General features: G+C 36.3%; 1 protein-coding gene across 2 annotated transcripts in view; it reads right to left on the reverse strand.

Annotated features, from left to right (window-relative positions):
• Positions 1–23,832, reverse strand: part of LOC145277831 (ubiquitin carboxyl-terminal hydrolase 15-like) — a 353,560-nt gene that overhangs the window by 44,477 nt on the left and 285,251 nt on the right. For both annotated transcript variants that reach the window (XM_080129744.1, XM_080129745.1), the window contains 2 exons: positions 20,316–20,540; positions 19,860–19,943 (listed from right to left, as the gene is read on the reverse strand). In XM_080129744.1, coding sequence (XP_079985870.1) covers positions 19,860–19,943; positions 20,316–20,540 — 309 coding nt within the window. The remainder of the gene's footprint in view (positions 1–19,859; positions 19,944–20,315; positions 20,541–23,832) is intronic.

A 23,832-nucleotide genomic window follows, 5' to 3' on the forward strand; every position in this document is an offset into this window, starting at 1 on the left:
GATTTGAGTAAGGGATTCTGAAACTTGAATCAGTTGAGATGTTTAAGGCAGTTTTTGCTGCTGAATCAGCAAATTTATTTCCTTGGATACCGGTATAGCTTGGTTTCCAGTAGAAAATTTCTTTTTGACTGCTTGTGTTAGTTTGTGGAGTAATTTTGTAATTTGAGGATGGTTTATCTTTTTATTTTTTTTTTTAATTGCTTTTAGGGCAGATTGAAAGTTTGAAAAGATAATATATTTGGGATTTTTGTTGTTGGAGATTAGTGCATGTATTTCTGCATTTTTCAGAGACAGACTTTTTTTTTTTTTTTTTTTACATTGGGGGGGGGGGGGGTCACCACTTATCAAGGCCCGGAGGCCACTCAGAGATAAGGGTTATTGCGTGTACAGTAATCAATGAGATAGTATTGTAGTAATCATTAGTATTGGAGATTTGATAGAGTGTCTTAAGGGGGCGGTTTGTCAGAATTTTGTTTATGTTGGATTTGAAAACATCCAAGTTGTAGTCAGGTGGGAAACAGGCAAATGGAAGAGAGTTCCACAGTCGTGCACTTCTGAGAAAGAAACTCTGCTCATGGAATCTACGTTTGGATTTGGATAAAGAGTGGGGAAAATTATTTACAGTAGTTTCAGCCAGACGGGTGTTTCTCGTGAAAGATTGGCGAGGGGAAACGAGAGATTGGAGCTCAGACGAGCACTTGCCATGGAAATAACAATAAAACAAAGACAGGCTCGCAACGTCTCTTCTGTGGGAGAGAGGCTCCAGGGAAGAGAAAAGAGCATCCCCCACTAAACCCCAAAGTCTATTTTGTACTCTGTCAAGGCAGGATAGGCTATTTTTAGCAGCTCTTGCCCAGATGTGGCAGCAGTACTCCATCCTTGGACGTACTTGACTTTTATACAGACAGAGAATTGCATCAATAGTAAGATATCTTCTGGAGCGGTAGAAGGATCCCACCATTTTCCCAGTGTCCTTGGCAACAGACCTGATGTACGTGTTCCATTTCAGATCAGGAGTAAAGGTCAAACCCAGAAGCTTGTCAAAACATGGAGCCTCCCCCAAGACGAGAGCCATCCATTTTAATTGATGCCAGATGGGGGATCAGAGCATTGATGATGTAAAGATAGAAGCTTGGTTTTAGATGCATTAAAAGTGACCAGCCACCTCTTCCCCAACTGTACCACGAGCTCAAGATCAGAGGAGAGAGAAATAAATAGAACTTTGTCATTTACGGCTTTTGATGTGTTGCCATAGATGGTTGTGTCATCAGCATAGATGTCAACGAATGATTTAAATGTGTGTTTTGAGAGATCATTGATGTAAATCAGGAAGAGAGTTGGGTCCAGGATGGACCCCTGAGACTCTTCAGCATTAATACTGTGGGCCTCTGATTTCTGCCCATCAACCACTACTCTTCTGAACCTATCAGAGAGAAATGATTTAATGATTGAGAAAACATTTCCAGTAATATAACTGGAAATCTTGTGAAGTAGGCCCTTATGCCATACCTTATCGAAGGCCTTTGATATGTCAAAAGCAATTGCCCTAGAAAGGAAACCGTTGTCAAGAGATTCACTAATCCTATGAGATATAACCATTAGCACATCTGCTGTAGATCTTGCAGAACGGAAACCATATTGCGTGTCACTAAGAATGTTGTTTCTGTTGAGGGGGTTGAGTACTCCTCTATTTAATATGGATTCCAACAACTTACTCATGACACACAGGAGACCTATTGGTCTGTACTGAGAGAGAGATGACCTTTCACCTGAATTCTTAAATACAGGGTATACTGATGAGGTTTTCCACTTCTTACGGCAACGCTTAAACAGTTTTGTAAGTATGGGGGCAAGTTCTGGTTGCAGCTTTTTCAGCACTATAACTGGAATGCCATAAGGGCCAGTTGCTTTACTGGAATCAAGGTTCTTGATTAGCTTGGTGACCTCACGCACAGATATTTGTATGTTGCATAGCATGTTGTCTGTTATAGGAGGAAATACGGGGAGTTGATGGCCTGTGTCGCATAGGGTAGAATTTATGGCAAAGTTCTTGGCAAATAGTCTGGCCTTGTCTGATGCTGGTGAGATGACCTTTGGTCTATTGATGATAGTTTGGATAGAATGCACGCTTATGTTCAAGATCCTGTTTGCTATTTGCCAGAACTGGTGGGAACCAAGCCGCTGCTCAGCTACTTTGGATTTAACAGACTGAGCATATAGCTCTCTTGCATGTTTTATTACTCTTTTACAGTGGTTGCTGGCAGTCCTGAAAGCAGTTTTAGTCTCAGTACATCTATTACGTTAGTAGCTATGGAAAATGTGATTTCTGTGCGCGATGGCCGCAGCACATTCAAGGGAGAACCAAATCTACCCATAACCAAAATCCATGAAACTGTCCTCTCCAAAATCAAAATTGTGTTGAGGGTTTTTAAATATGATTACCTAGTGGATTAATAAATAAAGCTGCCATATTCTATTTTAGATCTTACCAGTAATCTGTACGTGTCTTTGTCGGCTCTCCAATCTGTGTGGACTATGACTCGTAGGAGTTATATTGCATTTGGTTTTAATATAATTGATGTATGGTATAAAGTTTTATTTTCTGTCAAAAATGATTCCTAAGTGTTTGTGCTCATTTACAAAGGGAATTTTTTCTCCTTTTGTCAGTAGGGTTGGTTCATTTTGGAGTTTGTGTTGGTTACAGAAATGGATTCCTTTAGTTTTCGTTTTGGAAAATTTGAAACCATTTCCTGTTGGCCATCTATTAATTTTATTAATGTTGTGTTGTAATTTTCTTTCAATGGTTTGAATGTATTCTGATCTATAGCTGATTGAACAATCATTTACATAGTGAACTGTGGATGTCAGGAGCGAGTTCTTTTATGGTGTTAATATGCTGCCTTCAGGTACTCCTTGATTCTGCAGGTTTGATAGGGTGGATCCATTGTATACTTGGAAGGATCTTTTTTTTTTTTTTTTACATAGGCATCACCACATTATCAAGGCCCAGAGGCCACTCAAGGATAAGGGTTAAAGAGTGTACAGTAGAAATTGGACAATATAGTAATCATTAGTAATGAAAATTTGGTAAATTTGATAACTTATATGGAATGGCTCATCAAGAACTTATTTACGTTAGACTTGAAGACAACCATATTGTAGTCAGCCGGAAAGCAGGAAAACGGAAGGCAATTCCACAGGCGTGCAGTTCTAAGAAAGAAGCTTTGTTCATGGAATCTACGTTTAGGTTTAGGCACAGATAAAGAGTGGGGGAATTATTGATAGTGTTTACAGCTAGACGAGTGTTTCTTGTGAAAGTTTTGCGAGGGGGGGACCATAGATTGAAGCTCATTCGAACACTTTCCATGAAAATAACGATACATCAGAGACAAACTCGCAACATCTCTTCCGTGAGATAGAGGTTGCAAGGAAGAGAAAAGGACATCTCCTACGAGGCTACGAAGTCTATTTTGAACTCTATCAAGGCAGGCCAAGTCCTTTCCAGCAGCTCCTGCCCAGATGTGGCAACAGTATTCCATCCTTGGACGTATCTGGCTCTTATATAGATAGAGAATAGCATCAGCAGTGAGATATCTACCGGATCGATAGAAAGATCCCACCATTTTTCCAGCGGCCTTGGCAACAGATTTGATGTACGTGTTCCATTTAAGATCAGGAGTAATGGTCAAGCCCAGAAGCTTGTCAAAACTTGAGGCCTCCTGAAGACGAGAGCCATTCATTTCAATTGATGACAGATGTGGATGAGAATGTTGATGATGTAAAGAGAGAAGCTTGGTTTTAGATGCATTAAAAGTAACCAGCCACTCCTTACCCCATTGTACTACGTGCTCAAGATCAGAGGAGAGAGAATTGGAGAGAACTTGGTCGTTTACTGTCTTAGATGTGCTACCATAAATGGTAGTGTCGTCAGCATAGATGTCTACAAATGATGTAAGGATGTGATTTGGAAGATCATTAATATAGATCAGGAAAAGAGTTGGGCCCAGGATGGACCCCTGAGGGACACCGGCATTAATACTGTGAGCTTCTGATTTTTGCCCCTCAACTACTACTCTTATGAACCTATCAGAAAGAAATGATTTAATAATTGAGAAGACATTTCCAGCAATACCATAGCTAGAGATCTTATGAAGTAAACCTTTATGCCATACCCTATCAAAGGCCTTAGATATGTCAAGAGCAATTGCCCTAGAAAGGTTGCCTCCATCGAGAGATTTGCTAATCCTATGAGATATAACTAAGCACATCTGCTGTAGATCTAGCAGAACGGAAACCATATTGAGTGTCACTAAGAAGGTTATTTTTGTTGAGATGGTTGATTACTTCTGTATTTAACACAGATTCCAGCAACTTACTCATGACGCACAGGAGACTTATTGGCCTATACTGAGAGGGGGATGAGCGATCACCTGAGTTCTTAAATACAGGGCATACTGATGAAATTTTCCAGGGAGATGGGAAATTATTCTCCTTAAGACAACGTTTAAACAGTTTTGTAAGTATGGGCGCTAGTTCAGGTTGAAGTTTTTGAGTACTATAATTGGAATACCGTCAGGGCCAGTTGCTTTACTGGAATCAAGGTTTTTGATTAGCTTGGCAACATCACGTACAGATATACGTATATCACATAGCGTGTTTTCTGATACAGGAGGAAATATTAGGGGTTGGCGGCCTTGATCGCAAAGGGTAGAATTAGCTGCAAAGTTCTTGACAAAGAGTTTGGCTTTGTCTGATGCTGACGAGATTACCTCAGGTCCATTGGGATGGAGCACACGCTTCTGTTCAGGGTTCTGTTGGCTAAGTTCTTTATGAATTCAGGCGGTCTGCCTCTTAATCCTATGTTGTGAAGATCTTTTCTGATGCTGTGTTCCCATGGTTTTATGTTTTTTTTAAAGGTCGAAAAATATAGTTCTTACATGTTCCTTGTTTATGAAGGCTTCTCTAGCACAATTTTCGAGGCTAGTGATGTGGTCTATTCTATTTTTTTGGTACCCACATTGGATTTTTGAAATTATGTTGTTGGCATCTAAATACCATGTTAGACAGTTGTTGATTATCCTTTCAAATGTTTTGTACAGGCAACTTATGACTATTTGTCTGCAGTTTTCTGGCTTTGATGTGTATGTGTTGCATGTTTCCATAAACTTAGGAAATCTCTTGTTTTCCATATGTTTAGGAATTTTATTGATTCAGAAGGAATTTGTATAAGGAAACTAGTGCACTTCATCTGGTCCTACAGCTGAGTTGTAGGATTTTTCCATAGCATTTGATAGTATATTGAGTGAGAAGCTTTCATTTTATAATGAAATTAATTTTTGTTGTGTTTTTCTTGAGTTTTCTTAAGTATTTGAAATTGTCTATTGTAATATTTTGATGAGTTTTTGGTAACTAGTGTATTGGCAATATCTTTTTATAATTTTCTTACTTTTTATGAAGAGGGGTTTAATTTGATTGTTTTCTGGATATTTTCCAAATAGTTTTGAGTTTGGTGCAGGTGTTGATTTTGTTAAATTGTTGCCAGCAGTTTCTTTTGGCTTTAATTGTGACGAGTACTTGGGTGAATTCTTCCATTGTTTGGATTTGATGTTCTGTTAATTGTAGTGAACAGAGTTATTTGAATTTAGTCCAGTTGGCTTAGTTTGTATTCCATCGGGGTATGTGTTGTAGGCAATAATAATAGGTAGTGATTGAAAATAAGCATCTTGATTGCTAAGTTGGGCAGTTGGGTGAAGTGCTCCTCAAAACACTCCAGAAATTTCTTGCAAATCACCCAAAGGTATGTCCATCCAGATGCTCAACTTTATTCATGCCTAGAAACTTCCTTACATTCGTCCGCATCAGAATTCAGTCTTATTGGAAACTTTTGTTAAAACTCTCAATCTCTGCAATCTGCATCTACTCCTCTTAACTCAAGTCACCGCACAAACTGCAACACCATTCTCAAGTGACTTTAGTCATCCTTATATTGCTCTTGGGAGAGAGCATTCTCATACCCCTCACTGGAGTATAAGAATGCACACATCATTCTCGAGTATTTTTGTACATGCTCGTGACATTCTGATTTCCACATCACACAGCAATGTGGGGAAGGTCACTTCTGTCTGGTGCTCGGTTTTAATCAGGGTTTGTACAGAGTTTCAATGTCGATTTTCAAGGACTTTTCAAGGCATTTTCAAAATTTGAGGCCTTCTTCAGATTCAATTCAAGTTTCCAAAACAAAATTTTGGGTTTGTTTTACACTCTATAGTAATTCAATAAAGTGGCAAAAACTTAAATATACACCAAATAAATGTTACCATAACCAATAACAGTTACTTTGCAACCTACCTGCATTATTTTTTAGTGTTTTAAATGCTTTTTATTTCATCTCCTTAACTTTCTTTACGACTTTCAACCAACTGTCTTGCCCCACCCCCTTTTTGGCCAGCTGGCCTAATTTTAAATTGTCACAATATGTGCGTGTGTGTGTGTGTGTGGGTGCTATTGGATAGTCCCATCTGTGCGAGGGAAGTATTTTTTTTTTAGGAAGGGGGGATAATTTTATTTATGGTGGCCGCCACTACTACTTTTTCGTACCCCCACTTGCCCCAAAAATTTAAATTATAAATGAAAACAAAAATAGATAGAAATTCGAATCATCACAAAACTAGGCATAGTAATTTGTAATAAAGGGACATAATACTATGCAATTTCAGAACTATGTATTTTGATTTTATTTTTAATACTTAAAAAATAATTTAATAGTATTTATTTTGATTTCATTCTTAATAATTTGGCGCAAATTTTTACTTTTCAAGATATTTTCCATACTTTCAAGGTCTTTTCGAGCGAATAATAGAAATATGGCCTTTTCGAGCGAATAATAGAAATATGGCCTTTTCGAGCGAATAATAGAAATATGGCCTTTTCGAGCGAATAATAGAAATATGGCCTTTTCGAGCGAATAATAGAAATATGGCCTTTTCAAGGCAAAAAATAAAAATTCAACGACTTTTCAAGTCTGTATGAAGTCTGTTAATGATACAATCTCCAGTACCTCTTCTGTGGTGCTTTCTTCAGACATACCGTTCAACGCATCCTGTCCTGGCTAGTCTCTAAGGTGTTCTTCGTCCATATATCGGGAATTCACCCAGGCATCCTGGATGGACATCCCTTATGTAGTCCAGTATTTCATCAACAGAGACGGAGTGTGGGATATTTATCTTTTTCACTGTATCCTTGTTGATCCGTGTTGTACATCTCCTATGCAGATTCCTGACCCAGAAAACATCTACCATGTATGCAGTAGAAACTGTAGTATCAGGTACAAATGCTGCGTTTATATCCATAATGTGAATTTTATAGGTGTAGATTGCATTAGCTGCTTTATCTTTTGGCATAACATTGTGCCAATATACTGCCTCCAAAACTGAGCATTGTGTTCTTTTGGTAATATGCTTGATTATGTGATGGGATCTCTCAACTATTTCATTGCCTAATGGTACTTGGATGCACTGAAATAATACATGTACACTACATATCTGTGCAAACTCAGCAAATATCTCCCTGCAAAGTGCTGTGCCATTGTCAGTAAGCAGCTTAACTGGCAACCCCTTCACGAAGCATAATTTCCAATTGCTTAGTGATGCTAGCAGAGTCTTGTTGAGGCAAGGGCTTCGAAATTGCAAAACAGTTGGGCCGCAGTCAGGTATAACCAATGTCCAAAATGAGTTATATCCATTGCAATCCTGCTTCAAGGTTTCTAGGACATCAAACCTGTGAGGTTTTTAATGCACCGGGGTTAGATCAATTCACTGGCATTCTCTGCAATCCCTAACCACTGATCACACCTCGGCTGTAGTTATTCTCGGGTTGGTCAATTTCAAAGTTCAGTGTTCTCTACAAATCAGGGTGCCCACTGGATAGATGGATGGCCTGTATCTAAAGAACATTCCATTCTTCGGCCGCAGCACACAAAGGTTCTCTGGGTTGTCAATATACGAATTTCATGCAGCAATCTTGTAAGTTTATCAGCTCGATTATCGTGAAATTTGACAAGCCTTACATTAATTTGCAGCTCATTCAGAAACCAACTTTGGGAGTGTTATAAGCCACCGTCTGATCAACATTCCAGATGCAGCTTTGGTGTGCACTCTTGTCTGTCTGGACAAGGTATCAGCTACCTAGCGATACACACAGGCAGAGTCAGTTCATAAATGAATCGTTTTTGCATTCCATTACAATGAAAGGCTTCCACCTCGCAGAATAGCATCAAGCTTATCGAAATGTTTTGGATCCTGTTCAGATCAGAGCCAGTTTGTGTCTACTACGGAGACATTGCTCTCCACAACCACACCGGTGGCGAAGAAACGTTGCATCTACCGACAAGATATCTTGTCCACTGATACACATAACCAACTACATACTGGGAAATGACTGGTCAGCTTCCCACTCACTGAAAAGACAATTCAGTGAGTATGAGAAACTACCCGTTCATTTTCAGATCATTAGCAAAGTTTTCCTTGCTCCTCTCAGACGTGTAATCACAACTTTCATGTGCTTGTTTCCAGCTCTTTTAGAACCTTAATGTCCGGACCAAACTCTTCCAAATGTTCTTTGACATGAATCGCAGAACACACGCTTTCATTCAGAAAAATATCGCTGATATAAGAGGTAGTTGCATTGATAATCTCATCCAGGCTTAGAATGACAATAACAATGGCTTGCATTATAAAAAAGGGCAACACTGAACCCAAATACTAGGTGAGTGACACAATATTTCTATCGCCTAATTTTCACTATTTGAAAGGAACTAGGCAATATGTACTTGCAGGTAGGCCCTAAACCTTGCTGTTGTCATTTCTTAATTTTTGTAGGTAAACGTCTGCGTTGGCTGTATATGCATCAATATATTCGTTTAACTTCTAATAATACATAACAGAGCGAACCTTCTATTTATTTTCCTGTAGAATGGTCATAAGAAGCATTAGGCACTTTAGGGAGGTGGAAGGTGTCTAAGTCCTTTCAGATATGCAAGTAGCCTGCAATTATTCACCCCAACTGTAGTTCCCCATCTCAAAATTGTGTGGGGGCTGGATACTCTGCAAATCTGTTCCTCCATGTAATTGGAAGTTGGTTGCCAGCCCATTTCCAAGACGCAGTCCATAGACCATCTATCCACTGACTATCTTATTCTTTTTAGAAAGGAGAGGGTAGTGTAGTAGTAATACACACGGACGAAAAAAACGCTTTGGATAATCACAGATTTCAAGGTAGTTCTACTAAAATAGCCATATTTTTCAAACCAAAGCACTTCAAGTCTTCAAAATACTACTGTTTTGTTCGGAAATGAATATACTTTCAAATGAATTAATAAATATGAATGTACATTATATATTTTAAGAGTTTTAAGCAAATAAAAAATGTGAAAGTCATAAAATGGCGTTTTCGGTAAGGTTTTGTAATGACCCTCCCTGTTTTCTAAAAGCCCGTACCATGATTGTATGAAGAATTTTGTCATGAAATTTAGGAAACAATCAGAAGAGGTGTTAATCTTAATACTGTCAAGTGTCCGAAATATTTTTGACCATTTCTTTTTTTGTCGTGTTAAAAATAAGACTTTAATATAACGAGTATCGAACATTTTGAAAAATATTTCATCGGACACACACTAGTAAGTAAATCATTCTTTTTACTATCTTTATCAATTAAAACTATTATTCTATGTTGAGTAGAACCGCGGTAATTGATAATAATTTAAAAGGACCTACCCGAAAAAAAATGTTTCTATTTCTCGAGTTTGGTCAAATTAAGTTAGTATTAGTAGCAGCAGCTGTAGTATTAGTCATAGCACAGTATAAACAACACGCGTTCTTTAATTTTTATTCACAAACGAACTAAGAAAAACATGAAAATATGAATATAAATGTTCTGATATGTTTAATTAGAGCTATTTTGTTATCAGAATAACATTAGTTTAGTTTGTTTGTTTGTTTGTTTGTTTGTTTAACCAGCATATCAACCTTCTTTGGGTCATTTAATGCTGTATACAAGATTTAAATTTTTGATATTTTCAGAATCGATTTTCGCTGGGTATATTCGGCCAATGTTTTGGTGTAGTTTGTTATTTGATGGTTTTTATATTTTATGGTAAAGATTTGCTTGTTTTAAGAAATTTAGAATGGTTTTAGGATTTTCTTTATCAAAGAGTTCTTTTAAACTTGTAGCCTTGTAGTAGTGTTGACGAATTCGTGTGAGATCATGACAGCCAAGTAAAAAGTGTTTCACTGTGTAAGGTTCGTGACATGGTATACATTTGGGAGGTTCTTCACTTTTTAGTAGGTGGGAGTGAGTTATATGTGATAAGACTACTTCTTTACGTGATTTTCTGGTATCTAGAGGGTTCTTTTTAAGTATAGGAGTAATTTGGAAGAGTTTGTTATTTTGGCAATTGTTCCAATTTTCTTGCCATTTCTTTGTGATAAAAATGTTTGAATGTTTGTAATCCGTATATGGGACCTTTATGTCGTTTATTTGTAGCTTTAAGGAATTTTTGGCCACCATGTCAGCTTTATTATTTCCACGGAAACCGTAGTGACTTGAAATCCAACAAAAGAAAGTTTTGTGTTGCAGGATAGAATGGATCTTTTGTAACAGTTTGATGAGTAGGGGATTGTTTAATTTTTTATTTTTTATTACTTCTAATACTGATAATGAGTCTACAAATATTATAAATTTTTTTGAGTTTTGGTTGATAATATCTAGAGCCAGGTTTATGGCTGTAATTTCTGCAGGATAGGAGTTATTTGGTAACCTTTTCTGCTGAATAGTGTTTTCTGAAATAGCGGCACATCCCACTTTGCTTTGATCTTTGGAAACATCAGTGTAAATGTGTGTCCAACTTGGGTAAGTATCCAGAATGTTGCTTAGTTTTTCTCTATAGTCTGCAGGGTGAGTATTGGATTTAGGATATATTGTCAAGTCTAGTATGACTTTAGGTTGATTTAACAGCCAGGGTGGGAGTTCTGGGACATTTTCCTCATGGATGCTGGTTTGATCTATTGAGTTGTCTGTAAGTGGTTTTATTGTTTCTTCCATGTAGAGACCAAAGGGTTTAATTGCATTTTCTTTTTGTTTGAATAGATGTGTGTAGTTGGGATTGAAAGTGCATTGATAGGCAGAATTTTTGGGGTTTGATTTTAGTTTTAGATAATATTGTAAGCCTAATTTTTCACGTCTTAATTTTAGTGGAGGTTCATAGACTTCAGCATATAAGCTTTCTGTCGGAGAGGTTTTGAATGCGCCTAGGGCAAGTCTTAATCCTGTGTGATGGATAGAATCTAGAGTTTTAAGGTAACTTTTTCTGGTTAAACCATATATGAAGCTTCTATAATCTAGTTTGGTTCTTATCAGAGTTCTATATAATTTTAAGAGTGATGAGCAATCTGATCCCCACTCAGTATTTGCTATAACCCTTAATAGTTGTAGAGTCTTGAAACATTTTTGTTTTAAATATTTTAAGTGAGGGATGAAGGAGAGTTTTTTATCAAAAATAAGTCCCAAAAATTTATGTTGATCAGCTATTTCAATTTTTGATCCTTTTAGATTGAGAACGGGGTCATTGTGCATTTTTCTATGATTACAGAAATGGACACATTTAGTTTTAGTTGTTGAAAATTTAAAGCCATTTTCTGTCGTCCATTGTGTTAGTTTGTTTATAGTTGGCGTTCTGAAGTATGAATATTTTTGGATCTATGGCAGATTACAAGGTCATCCACATATAAGGAGCCATTTATCACATTGTTTAGACAATTTACGATATTAATTTTTATATTAAATAGCGTAACTGATAAAATGCATCCTTGTTGGACTCCTTCTTCCTGTATTTTTGTGTCTAATAGGGTGGGTCCGATTCTTACTTTAAAACTTCTATCAGATAGAAAATCTTTTATCAGTATGGGTAGTCTGCCCTTTAATCCAAGGTTGTAAAGGTCTTTTATACCGTGTCACCATGTTGTATCATATGCCTTTTCTAAATCAAAAAAGACAGCTATTGCAGGTTCTTTTTTAATGAATGCTTCTTTGATAAAGGTCTCCAATCGGACTATGTTGTCCATTGTTCCTCTTCTGTTTCTAAAACCACTTTGTAGGTTGGCAATTGAGTCGTTCGTTTCCAGATACCAATTCAGTCGTTTATTTATCATTCTTTCAAATGTTTTGCAGAGACAACTTGTCAATGCAATTGGTCTGAAATTTTGTGGATCTGAATTGTCTTTCTCTGGTTTAGGGATGGGGATCACGATAGCATGTTTCCAGCTATTGGGTAGTTTTCCCTTGAACCATATTTTGTTGATGGTTTCTGCAAGGGGTGTAAGCCTGTTGACCAAAACCCGAGCTAGGGCTTTCCCTGTGGTAGAGAGGAGAGAAATGCCCCGGTAGTTCCCACAGTTTGCCTTGTCTCCCTTCTTAAAGATGGAGACCACTAGGGCATCTCTAAGATGTGCAGGGATTTTCTCTTGTTCCCATATTTTGAGCAGCAGGGCATGGATGTGTCTGAGAAGATCAGGCCCGCCTTCCTTCAGGATTTCTGCTGGGATGCCGTCAGAACCAGCCGCCTTATTGTTTTTCATCTTCCTAATTGCATCCCGCACCTCTTCCAGACTGGGTGGTTCTCCCATGCTCTCAATTATGGGCTGTTGGGGGAGTTTTTCAAGGGCCTCCATCTCTGGAGTGGTGTCCCTGTTCAGAAGATCCTCGTAATGCTCTTTCCATCTATTTGTTATTTCTCCCTTTCCTTTCAGCAGCGTGAGCCCATCCTTAGACCGAAGGGGGGTCAGAGAACGGTAGCTGGGGCCGTATACCACTTTTGTGGCTTCAAAGAATCTTCTGGTGTCCCCAGTCAGCAAACTGCTGGATCTCCTGAGCCTTCTTCATCCACCAGAGGTTCTTCAGCTTCCTGACTGTCGATTGGACAGCCGCTTTAGCCTTGGCATGGGCAGCTCTTAACCTTGCAATTGATGTTATTCTGCCAGGTGATAAAAGTTTGCCTCTTGGTGTCTATAAGCTGTTGGATTTCAGTATCGTTTTCATCGTACCAATCCTGATGTTTCCGCTTTTTCTGCCCTAGGATGCTTATACTGGAGTCCATGATGGCAGAAGACAGCTTGTCCCAGTGCTCTTCAGCGTCATGCGGATACTGCTTGGGCAGATCCGCGCTAAGAGCCGCCTGGAGGTGTTGTTGGTAGGTGATATCACCCAGCTGCTCGATGTTGAGCTTTGGTCGGCTCTGTTTTTTTTGCATCCTTTGCTTCCGCATTAAATGGATAGACATGATGGAGCGAATAAGATGGTGGTCGGTCCAACAATTGTCTGTACTGGTCATTGCCCTGGTGTTCAGCACATCACAGCGGTCTTTGGCACGGACAATGACAGTCAATGAGGTGCCTGATTTTACTTCGAGGGTGCATCCATGATGATGTTCATACAGGAGGCACGTAAAAACCCTGGAGACGTACCACCAAAGATGCCTCCGAAAAATCCTCAGAATTAGTTGGAAGGACCGACGCACCAACACCAGCGTCCTGAGTGAGGCTGACATTCCCACTATCACCGCTACTGTTGCTCAACGCCAGCTCAGATGGACTGGTCATGTTGTCCGAATGCCGGATCTCCGTCTCCCAAAACAGATTTTCTACTCTCAGCTTGTTGAGGGAAGGCGTGCCCAGGGTGGCCAAAAGATGAGGTATAAGGACAACATCAAAGCAAATCTAAAGCGGTTTCACATGGACCTTCAGACATGGGAGGACGTGGCTGGGAACAGGTTGGCATGGAGGAGCGCTGTCCACAAAGGTGCTGCGCTTTATAGTAGTGACCTAAATCAAGCTGCTGAGGATAAACGCAAGCACAGAAAGGACAGATTATTAACCAGACACACCCAACCCCACCCCACCACCACTACCTTTATCTGCCCAAATTGCACAAGACAAATTGGGTCTAGGATTGGGCTCTATGCTCATCTGAGGACCCACAGAAGCCACAACGGAGGACAGTCTTACTCGGACACGAGTGACCGCCGATGATGATGATGATGATTTTGTTGAGCATGTTTAAAAGATGTGTTATAGATTTGGAAGGAAGTTGTTTCAGAAACTCATAATGTATCTCATCCACCCCAGTAGCTGTATTATGTGCTTCGTTTATGGCTTTTAAGAGTTCATTTTTAGTAAAAGGATAGTTGTATTCTTTGTTGTTTGAGTTGAAATTTAATTTATTTATCTTTTTTTCTGTATCTTGTTTTATCTTTTGGAAGGATTGACTGTAATTTTTGCTGGAGGAATTGTTTTGAAAGGTTTCAGCAAGAAGATTCGCAATATTTTTTGTCTCCGTTATTTTGATGTTTTGTAGGAGATGATTTAGAGGGGAGGATGAGTTTTTACCCGAAATTTTCCTTACCATGTTCCACTCTTGTTTGGGGCTTGTATTAGAGTTTATTAGAGCTTATTTTATTTATATAGTCTTTCCATGATGTTCTTTTTGCTTCTCTAATAACTTTACGAGCCACTGCTCTTTTTTGCTTAAAAAGGTTTAAATTTTACTTTGTTGGTTGGGAGTTGAATTTTCGTAAGGCAGCTTTACGTTGGTGAATTGCTTTTTGGCATTCGTTGTTAAACCAGAGTCTTTGTTTGTTGTTCTGCTACTTTTAGGTATACATTCATGTGCGATGGCTAGTAAAGTTTTAGAGAAGTATTCTATGGATTTATTTGGGTTTTCCTCCTCTGAGAGTTTTTGTTGGCATTTTTTTTTATATTCCTCCCAATTTGCTTATTTTATTTTCCATTGGGGGAGATGGGTTTTTGTTTCTTTTAGATTTGTTAAAAATCACTGGAAAATGGTTGCTACCCCATGAATCTTCTAGAACCTTCCAGTTATGAGGATAGTAGGGTCACACAAAGATAAATCTAATTCTGAGTAGGTGCCTGAAGTGGGATAAAGGTATGTGTTGAATTTATTGTTTAATATACACAAGTCATTGTCGTTAATAATTTTTTCAAGATTCTTCCCTTTCTTATCCAAGTATGCAGACCCCCATATATCGTTGTGACTATTGAAATCACCTAACAGTAAGAAGGGTTTGGGTAACTGATTTATTATTTTGTTCAGCTCTGCTTCGTCTATTGGATCTTGGGGTGGGATGTAGATAGTGCAGATATTTATAGTTCTGTGTAGTGTCGCTGCTGCAGCAATGGCTTGAATATTAGTGTTCAGATCTATTTTGCTTTGTGGGATATTATTTCTAATAAGTACAGATACTTCTCCAGAGGCTCTCTGTTGGGTATTGTGGATGTGGTTGTATTGTTTGTAGTTTTTTATATTTTATCTTTAGCTTTTAAAAAGGTTTCTTGGAGACATATGATGGCTGGTTGATGGTTTGTTATAAGAAGTAATAAGTCATTTATGTTGGGTTTTAGGCCCCTGCAGTTCCATTGGATGATTTTTTGAGTCATGATTAGATTTTATGTATTTGTTTTTGACTTGTTAGTCGTTGTGTCTGATCTTCGATCTTCCGTGTCCATTTCCTCAAATCTGTTTTGGATTGAGTCTCTTGGTCTGGAAGATGAGCGTGGTCTGTTTATTTTGGTTTTAGCTTCTTTGTTGGTTGGTGGTTTGTTTCCTTTTTCTTCATGGGTACTTTTTGGTGTCTTTTTTTTTTTTTTTCCGGTTAGAGGGGTTGTTTCTGTGGGTGCTGTAGCACTTTTGGGTTTTGTGGGTCTTTTGGGTTGAGTTTTGGTTTGGGAGTTTTGTTCAGTTTTGTAATCTTTATTTTCATTGTTTATTTGTTTTATAGCTTTTTTGAATTCTTCTATTAGTTCCCTTCATTGAGTAATTTAATGATGTCTTCTGGTTTGATGTTTAATAGGTTTGCTTTTGTTGTTTGGTTATTTGGTTCGGTGGTATGCTGTATGTTTTTTTTGTTATTTTTATTTTATATTTCCAGCTAGGTTATGAGCTTCTTGGAAGTTTATATTTTTTGTATATTTTATTTTAATAATTTCTTTTTCTTTCTTCCATTTGTCGCATTCTTTTGAATTTGCACTATGGCCTTTTTGGCAGTTAATACATTTTGGATCTTTTTGGCAATCTGTGTGGGTTTCATTTTCTCCACACCTCATGCATACTGGAGAGCGTGTGCACCGGTCTCGATGATGTCCGTACCTTTGACAGTTGTAGTATCTGAGAGGGTTTGGTATGTACGGTTCTATATTGATTTTTTCATATCCTATTTTGATGTTACTCGAGATTTGATGGGTATTAAAGGTTAGAATATAAGAGTTTGTATCGATGGTTTCACCATATTTTTTAATTTGGATCCTTTTTACATTGGTACCGTTTTGATTTTTTAGGTTAGTTTTAATTTCTTCCAAGGAGCACAGTGATAGTTCTGAACGCCTGATTACTCCTTTACTAGTATTCAAAGTTTTGTGGGGGTAGATTTTTACTTTTTGGTTATTAAAAAGTCTCCATTTAAAGATTTCTGTTATTTGCTTTTGGCTTTCTACTTCCACTAGTAGTGTGCCGTTATTTAGTTTTTTGACCATTTTTGGTTTGATACTCGAGAAAATTTTCTCTATTTTGAAGGGGGACACTTATTATCGGTTCTCCTTCGGTTGCTTCAATGATTATAAAAAAAAGGTAGATTTTGCACAAGATTTTGGTTTTGTGATTCTGTTTCTGAATCTGAACTAGATTTGTCTGAAACTTCACAATGGTTTCTTTTCTGAGGCTTTTTATTTGCCATTTAAATATTTTGAATTTTTCATTTCTCCTGCTCCCCACCCGCCTCGGAGCCCTATTTGGGAAGGGAAACCCATTCGCCCCAACACAACAAGGATACAGGAGAAGTATACTCTTCCTGCTGATGGACTCAAGCACCTGTGTTTCCTTTGTCTTTTCTAATGGCCTCATTTCTAGAAAAGATGTTGGTTTTCCAGCCGTGTTTTATCCATTCTTCAACAAGTTGATTGACCCTCCAGCCACCGCTTACTAAATCAGTTTTTGCCTAATATGGGGAGTGTGAGCGTATTTTCTTGTTGTGTTTGTCTGATTTAGTGCTAGTCATGACCAACCGATTGATTGGATCGGGCCTATCCAACCACCTGTCTCAACCCAAGTAAGGGCCAAAGTGGTATGTTGCACCTCATACCCTAATAGGACCTTGAACATGATCTGCTCAACCACCAGGATCCCGTCCTTAGGCATTACAGGTTGCCACCCACGGTCAACAGGTGGCCCCATTGAGAGACTTTTACTCTCTGCAGGGGGGCAGTCGGTGTATTTTAATGCCCCACCGACAGGCCCAACATTCGGGTTTTTAGAATGTATAATAACAACAATCCCAACCAATTCGGCATTATGAATCCATTTCTCAATTATTTCTCACATTTCTGGTCAAATTTAAAAACATGGTTCAAAAAACAAAATAAACTTTTGTAGATTGCATGCACTTTTATTCATTTCATTAGTTTTGAACAGTGAATTAAAACAATGTTTTACTGCGAACAACCACAAATGTTTTTTCCAAATCAAAAGATGTATGAAAATCTCGTTTGTATTACTATACATATAGATTTGAAAAAGTTGTCAAAAAATAAATATATAACAAATAAATGTTATCAAAGGCAAGATAAGTTACTTTTCTACCTAACTGGATATGTTTTTAGTGTTTATATTTAATGTAACATGTTTATTCAGCTCGAAAAACAGTGTTTACGGATGTATTTGAAAATTTATAATGGCGGGCGACTCTTTGAGGCAATAAGTTTGGGAAAATAAGTTATAAATAAAAAACTAGACAAAATACTGTTAGAAACTCCCTCAATATATGTTACTGTGACATAGACAAATATATATTTGGCGGGGTTTTAACAGTATTTTGACTAGTTTTTTATTTTTAACTCATTTTCCCAAACTCACCGTGTGAAAGAGATAGTCGGCCGCCATTTTTAACTTTCCAATACATCAGTAAAAACTGTATGTTTTTCAAGCTGAATAAACATGTTACATTAAATAAAAACACAAAACATATCCAGTTAGGTAGAAAAGTAACTTATCTTGCCTTTGATAACATTTCTTTGTTATGTATTTGCTTTTTGTGAACTTTTTCGAATCTGTGTACAGTAATACAAACCCCGTTATTTTTTTTTCTACTTATTAAACGAAAAGTATTTTTACAACCTGCTTCAGCGTAGTATAAACGGCCTATGGAATAAACACCTTCAACCTCAAAAATAGAAATCAACAAATTTATGGAATTTTCTTCAAAATTTCGTAATGCAGTTTCTTATTAAATTAAAACTAAATATAACATTTGCTGACTTATTTACCTGTCGAATACACACACAACTTTCTGTAAGATATTTATTTGAAATTAAATTTTTGTGAAACTAACCGCCCCCCCCCTCTAATATTGTTTTTGTTTCTGTCAAGTCTTCAGTATGTTCACACATAATTTTCCTTAGCCCTACAATTAATTCAAAGTCCGAATGGCAACCCTCCCCATATTCTCATTGCATAGAAACCCTCTTAAAACCACACACAATCGTCTTAAAAAAAACAAAAAGCATACAGGATTTATCTCCCATAAAAAAAAAAAAAACAGTTAACTGCCCTAAAATGCTTGAATGACTTGTAATGGGGAATTATTTTACATTAAATTCTAAAATAATTTGTTTATCTTTCATTAAAGTTTTTCATGGTATTTCATACATAATTGCCTAAAAAGGTAGAATCACATTTTGCAGGGGGTGGTGGTCAAAAGGGGTTGGGTGGGGTTAAACAGAAGGTGTTAATCTACAATAATACCAAAGAAATATTGCAATATATTCATTTTTAAATGTTCCTATGTTTAGATTGAAGTTTTTTGTACATAAAGCACATTACAATTCAACTTTGTGTTCTCCAATTTCTTTTCTGTTTATGGATACATGGCATTTTTAAGGAATTGCAGCATATTTATGTGCATTTACTGCAGATTATTTGGAAACCATGAACTTTTGGAAATTTTCAGTCGCATATTCTGATTCCTTGTACAAAAATACACTTATATGCTAAATTTCATTGCTTAATCTTGTGTTTTAACAAAGATATGACATTTTTACTGAAAAAGTAGTGTAAAAAATGAGACGAAACGCATATGGTCTTAAAGAGGGGAAAATATCCAAATGTTTGAGGCACAAAAATAGTCGTAACTTCCTTAATTTTAATCAGATTTTAAAAATTTGAAAAGATTCTTTCTTAGCTCATCAAGCTCTTTCTATGTATACCAATATTGAAATATTTTCAGCTATTTCAATTTTTTTATGTGTATTGCTAAGTGTAGTATCTTTTTTGCCATGATACTCAAATGTATTACTTTCTCTTTTTATAGAATAATTCTCCCAGGCATTAATTCCTTTATTTTAGAGGGGATATTGCAGCATTTGTTGTCATCATACCATCCATCCAGACCCATTATTTTTTCCTTTCATGATTGGTCGCTCCAGGCTAAATCTCTTTCCTTTGGTGGGTAGTGTAATATATTTCCTTTGTCACAATCCATTCCTTCCAGACATCACCTGCTCTTTTTTTTTGGGGGGGGGGGTAGTATAGTATCCTGTCATTATAAATATTCTCCCAGAATTACTTAATTTGGTACTATTATTTTCATGATATCCTTTTTGTTATTACCTGAGCAGACTACATTATAGCTCCAAAGGATTGTATATATTCTGCTCATCATAATATCATTCTCCCAGCCTAGCAAAAATATAACCAGATAGAATATTTGCTTGTGAAATAAGATAATGAAAACAAATGTTATTTACCTTATCAGATTGAACATTCACATGTTTGGATAAGGCTGAACACAAGTCAAGTACTGTACCAAGTTTGGGAACAGTTAATTTATACTGAAAGAAAATAGTTTAAATATTTGAAGGAGGGGGCGATCAAAGTGAAATAATGCAATTATTTTATTTGATAAACAAATTTTTGTTTAAACGTAAAATTGGAAACAAAGATGCAGTAAAATTATTTCAATAGTAAAATTAAAAACTGATTTTATATACAATCAGAAACAATGTTTTAGGCTCAACCCTTTTAACGAGACATAATTATAATATATATACAAATTTGAATTGAATATTTAAATATATGAAGTAAATTAAAGTAAGCAAGAATAACAAAATCAGTCGTATTTAATATATAAAACAAATTTAAACTCAGTACAGAAATTATTAAAATTTTTTTTTCAAATCATTTGGCATTATGAAATTACTTACATGAACAGGTTTTTTGGCAGGATCTAATGGCACCCAGAAAACTTCCATTTGTCTTTCTTTTTTAATTGGTAAAGGCAATGAGAGATAACAGAATGGGTCAAAAGTGACAGATATTTTAGAACATTCTGGACAAACTAAAGTAGATTTTAATAATCCATGAAATGTATCCACTATTACTGAATCATTCCTTTTCCGATAGTTGTTCCAGGATTCCTTTGCTACTTCCTGAAAGGAGGCAAAAACAATTTTATAAAAACCTAAACTGCAAAAAATAATGATAAAAACATTTTTTTAAATTAAACTTTATTATTGAAACTTATTTCATTTCATGGAATTTGTTTATAAAAAATATCAGTACTTACTTGGCATAACACTAGATTTTACCCTGGAAAATTTTTTTTTCCGTATCTAATAGTTGCCTCAATCATGCATATCTTTTTTTTTTTTTGCAATGAAATCTTTTTAAATAACACATTAAAGTACATTTGGATCTGTTTAACTCTTAAATATAAATAAGTACAGATTATGAGCCAGCATTTCATTGTGCTTATTATTAAAACTAATTTTTATACATTTAACTATCAGGGTTATCCGGCGTTGCCTGGGTGTTTGTAGGTGGGGGGGGTAAAGCAGAACAAAAAGGAAACTTAACCCTGTTTAAATATAAAAAAACGATGTTAAACTTCTTAAAAAAATAAATAAATAAATAAATAAATAAAGCAAAAAAAACAGCGATTTTAAAAATGGAAAAAATCTTTTGTATGTATAAAAGAAAAAAAAGGTGGGGGGGGTTGGTGGCAGGTAGGCTCAAACCTGGAGCCTTGAGGCCAATAGGCTGACGACATACACCTGCGCTATGGTGACGGAAACATATAAGACGTTAAATATAGCGATTAAAAAGCGAATGAGTTCAAATTGAGGTCAAACATCATGCTTGCGAGACAGTTTTTAAGTGCTTGTTTAATGAGGTCAAATCCGCACTTAATTTTACTGCAGGATTGTATTTTTTTACCCAACTTTGTTTTTGTTTCCCCAACACGTTGGGGAAAATCAGCTCATCCGTTTATTAGGGAAGTGCCCAAATGAAAGCAATTGTCTGATATGACAGTGAAAACCGACATTGACCAACTGTCTATTGCTTTCTGGACGCTACCAGCCCTTAGACTGAGAACCGCGCCTTAATTTCACCGGTTTCACTTTTATACGAAAAAAGCTGAATCAAACAAGAGGGGCTGAAATAACAAGAATTGTGTAAAACTCAATGTAAATAAATCTAGCCGCAACATGTGTTCGCAATTCGTACATATGATCTACAGGGTATATAAGAAGTTCTAAGAGATAGTACCCCCACCCCGAGAAAAGCCTTTCTTGGACATACAAAAACTCTTGTGCGCATTTTGCCTTTTATATATATAGATGTAGTCATTATAAAGCAAGAGACTGATAGCTAGATTTGTAGTCGTATAAAAAAAAAAAAAAAAAAAAGCTTTATATTAAGAGAAAAAAGTATGAAACAAGTTAATTGAAAATCATTCAAAAATTTTATAGTTTCAAAAGAAATACATAATGCCTGTCTAGGTTCTACGTTCCCTGAAAAAGAAAAAAGTAAATAAAATGACCAATATTCTTGATATAATAATTAGAAAGAGAAAAAAGCGAATATAAACCAGCTAAGATTTAAAAAAATTTTGTGTGAATGTGCAGAGTGGCTAGCCATTACAGTTTACAACTGTTGCTGTCCTCAATTTCTTCTTTCCATTCAAGTGAAAATATTGAAGTGAAAATATCTCCGGTGCAAAGAAGTAGCTTGAATGATGACAAATTTATCAAGGCACACATTTGAAATAAGTATAATTTTAGTATGTTTTGATTATAGGTTACATTTAATTTTGTATTTATAGTAGAAGACTACAAATAATTGAAAAATACAGACTGATTCAGGAATGTTTTCTGGTTAGATGAATCAAGATTTTGACTTGTTAGTGATGTTCCTGATGCTCCCAAATGGTGCAATCATAGTACTGGAGAAAGATTTTCGACAAGTTGCATAAAAACGACAGTTAAACATGGGAGTGGAGGAATAATGGTATGGGGAACATTTACTGCAGCAGGAGTTGGAACTTATTAGATGTGAAAAGTCAATCAATGCAAAGTAATACATTCGAATATTACAAACAGAACTGTTACTAAATATTCAGAAGCTGGGAATATTCCAGAACATTATTTTTCAACATGATAATGCCCCTGCACACACTGCTAGTCACAGAAAAATGGTTTTCTGATAACTCAATTGATGTGATATTTTGGCCAGGTCAAAGCCCCGATTTAAACCTAATCGAGAATATTTGGTTCATAATATCTTGTGCATTAACCAAAAGAACTTTTTTGAACAATGACAAACTGTGGGAAGCTGTGCAAAGCGAATGGAATAGCATCTCCTCTTTAGTGTTCCACTTTGGTTGAGAGTATGTCTAAAAGGATTGAATCGCATTCCCTTTTGATTTCTTTAAAAAAAGAAATCAAAAGGAAATGCGATTCCATCCCAAGCATTTATTAAAGTTCTTTGGTCTTGTTCTGGGTTATTAGTCTCGTTTCAGTTTCCCTGTTCAATATAGCTTTTAGTGCAATAAAATTGATAAAATTTGTTTGGCCCATTTTTTTGCGCACGAGTATATATATATATATATATATTAGGAGGTGTATCAATTAATCAGCAGGTAATCACCCAATTTTCTTTTCCCTATTAAATTTAAATCATTTCATTACTACCAAGTGACTCATCAGATAGCTTGGCACATTAACATCGTAAATACTAATTCAACTTAACATTTAATTAAGTTTCTGGTTACTATTATGGCCTTTTTCCTTTATTTAATAAAGTACCAAAATGCAAAGTACAGTTTCCAATTCTTAAATGAATATACTTAAAAAATTAGATAAGAAAAAAAGAAATTACAAACCAACTACAAAGTACAAATTGTAATTCTTTAAGTGAATAACTATAAGCTGAAGTTCTGCACCTGAATAACTATAAGCTGAAGTTCTGCTCTACTGCCCTATTTTTGCTGCTTGCCTCCTCTGCTCTCATAATCTCCTCAGTATTTAAAGTTGAATACTTTAAAGTTGTAATGTTAGAGTTTCTCCATTCTCAGGCCACAGCCTGTTCCTCATACACATTACCATCTGTACTAAAAAGCCTCTCCCTCTCCACAGATGAAGGTGGTGCACTTCAATATTTTGAAGCCAGTTTATTCAGCAGTGTCTATTTCCACTACTGAAATGGATCATCACCTCTTGCGATTGTTGTAAAGCTACATAATGGTCAAGTTCTTTTGTGAACATAAGGGATTTACTCCTTTTGAGTTTAGATTGTGATTTTGTATTTTTGTTGTAGTTGCAGCCTCCAGGTTTAATTCAGCTTCTACCTGCTCTAATTTTGATTTGTTACTGTAGGCTTATTCAAAGCTAATTCATCAAACAGACTTTAAAGAGATACAGTTTAATATTCACTTTGATT

Source organism: Euprymna scolopes, chromosome 6 (genome assembly GCF_053919585.1).
Source record: "Euprymna scolopes isolate OS-2025 chromosome 6, ASM5391958v1, whole genome shotgun sequence".
Taxonomy (NCBI): Eukaryota; Metazoa; Mollusca; class Cephalopoda; order Sepiida; family Sepiolidae; genus Euprymna; species Euprymna scolopes.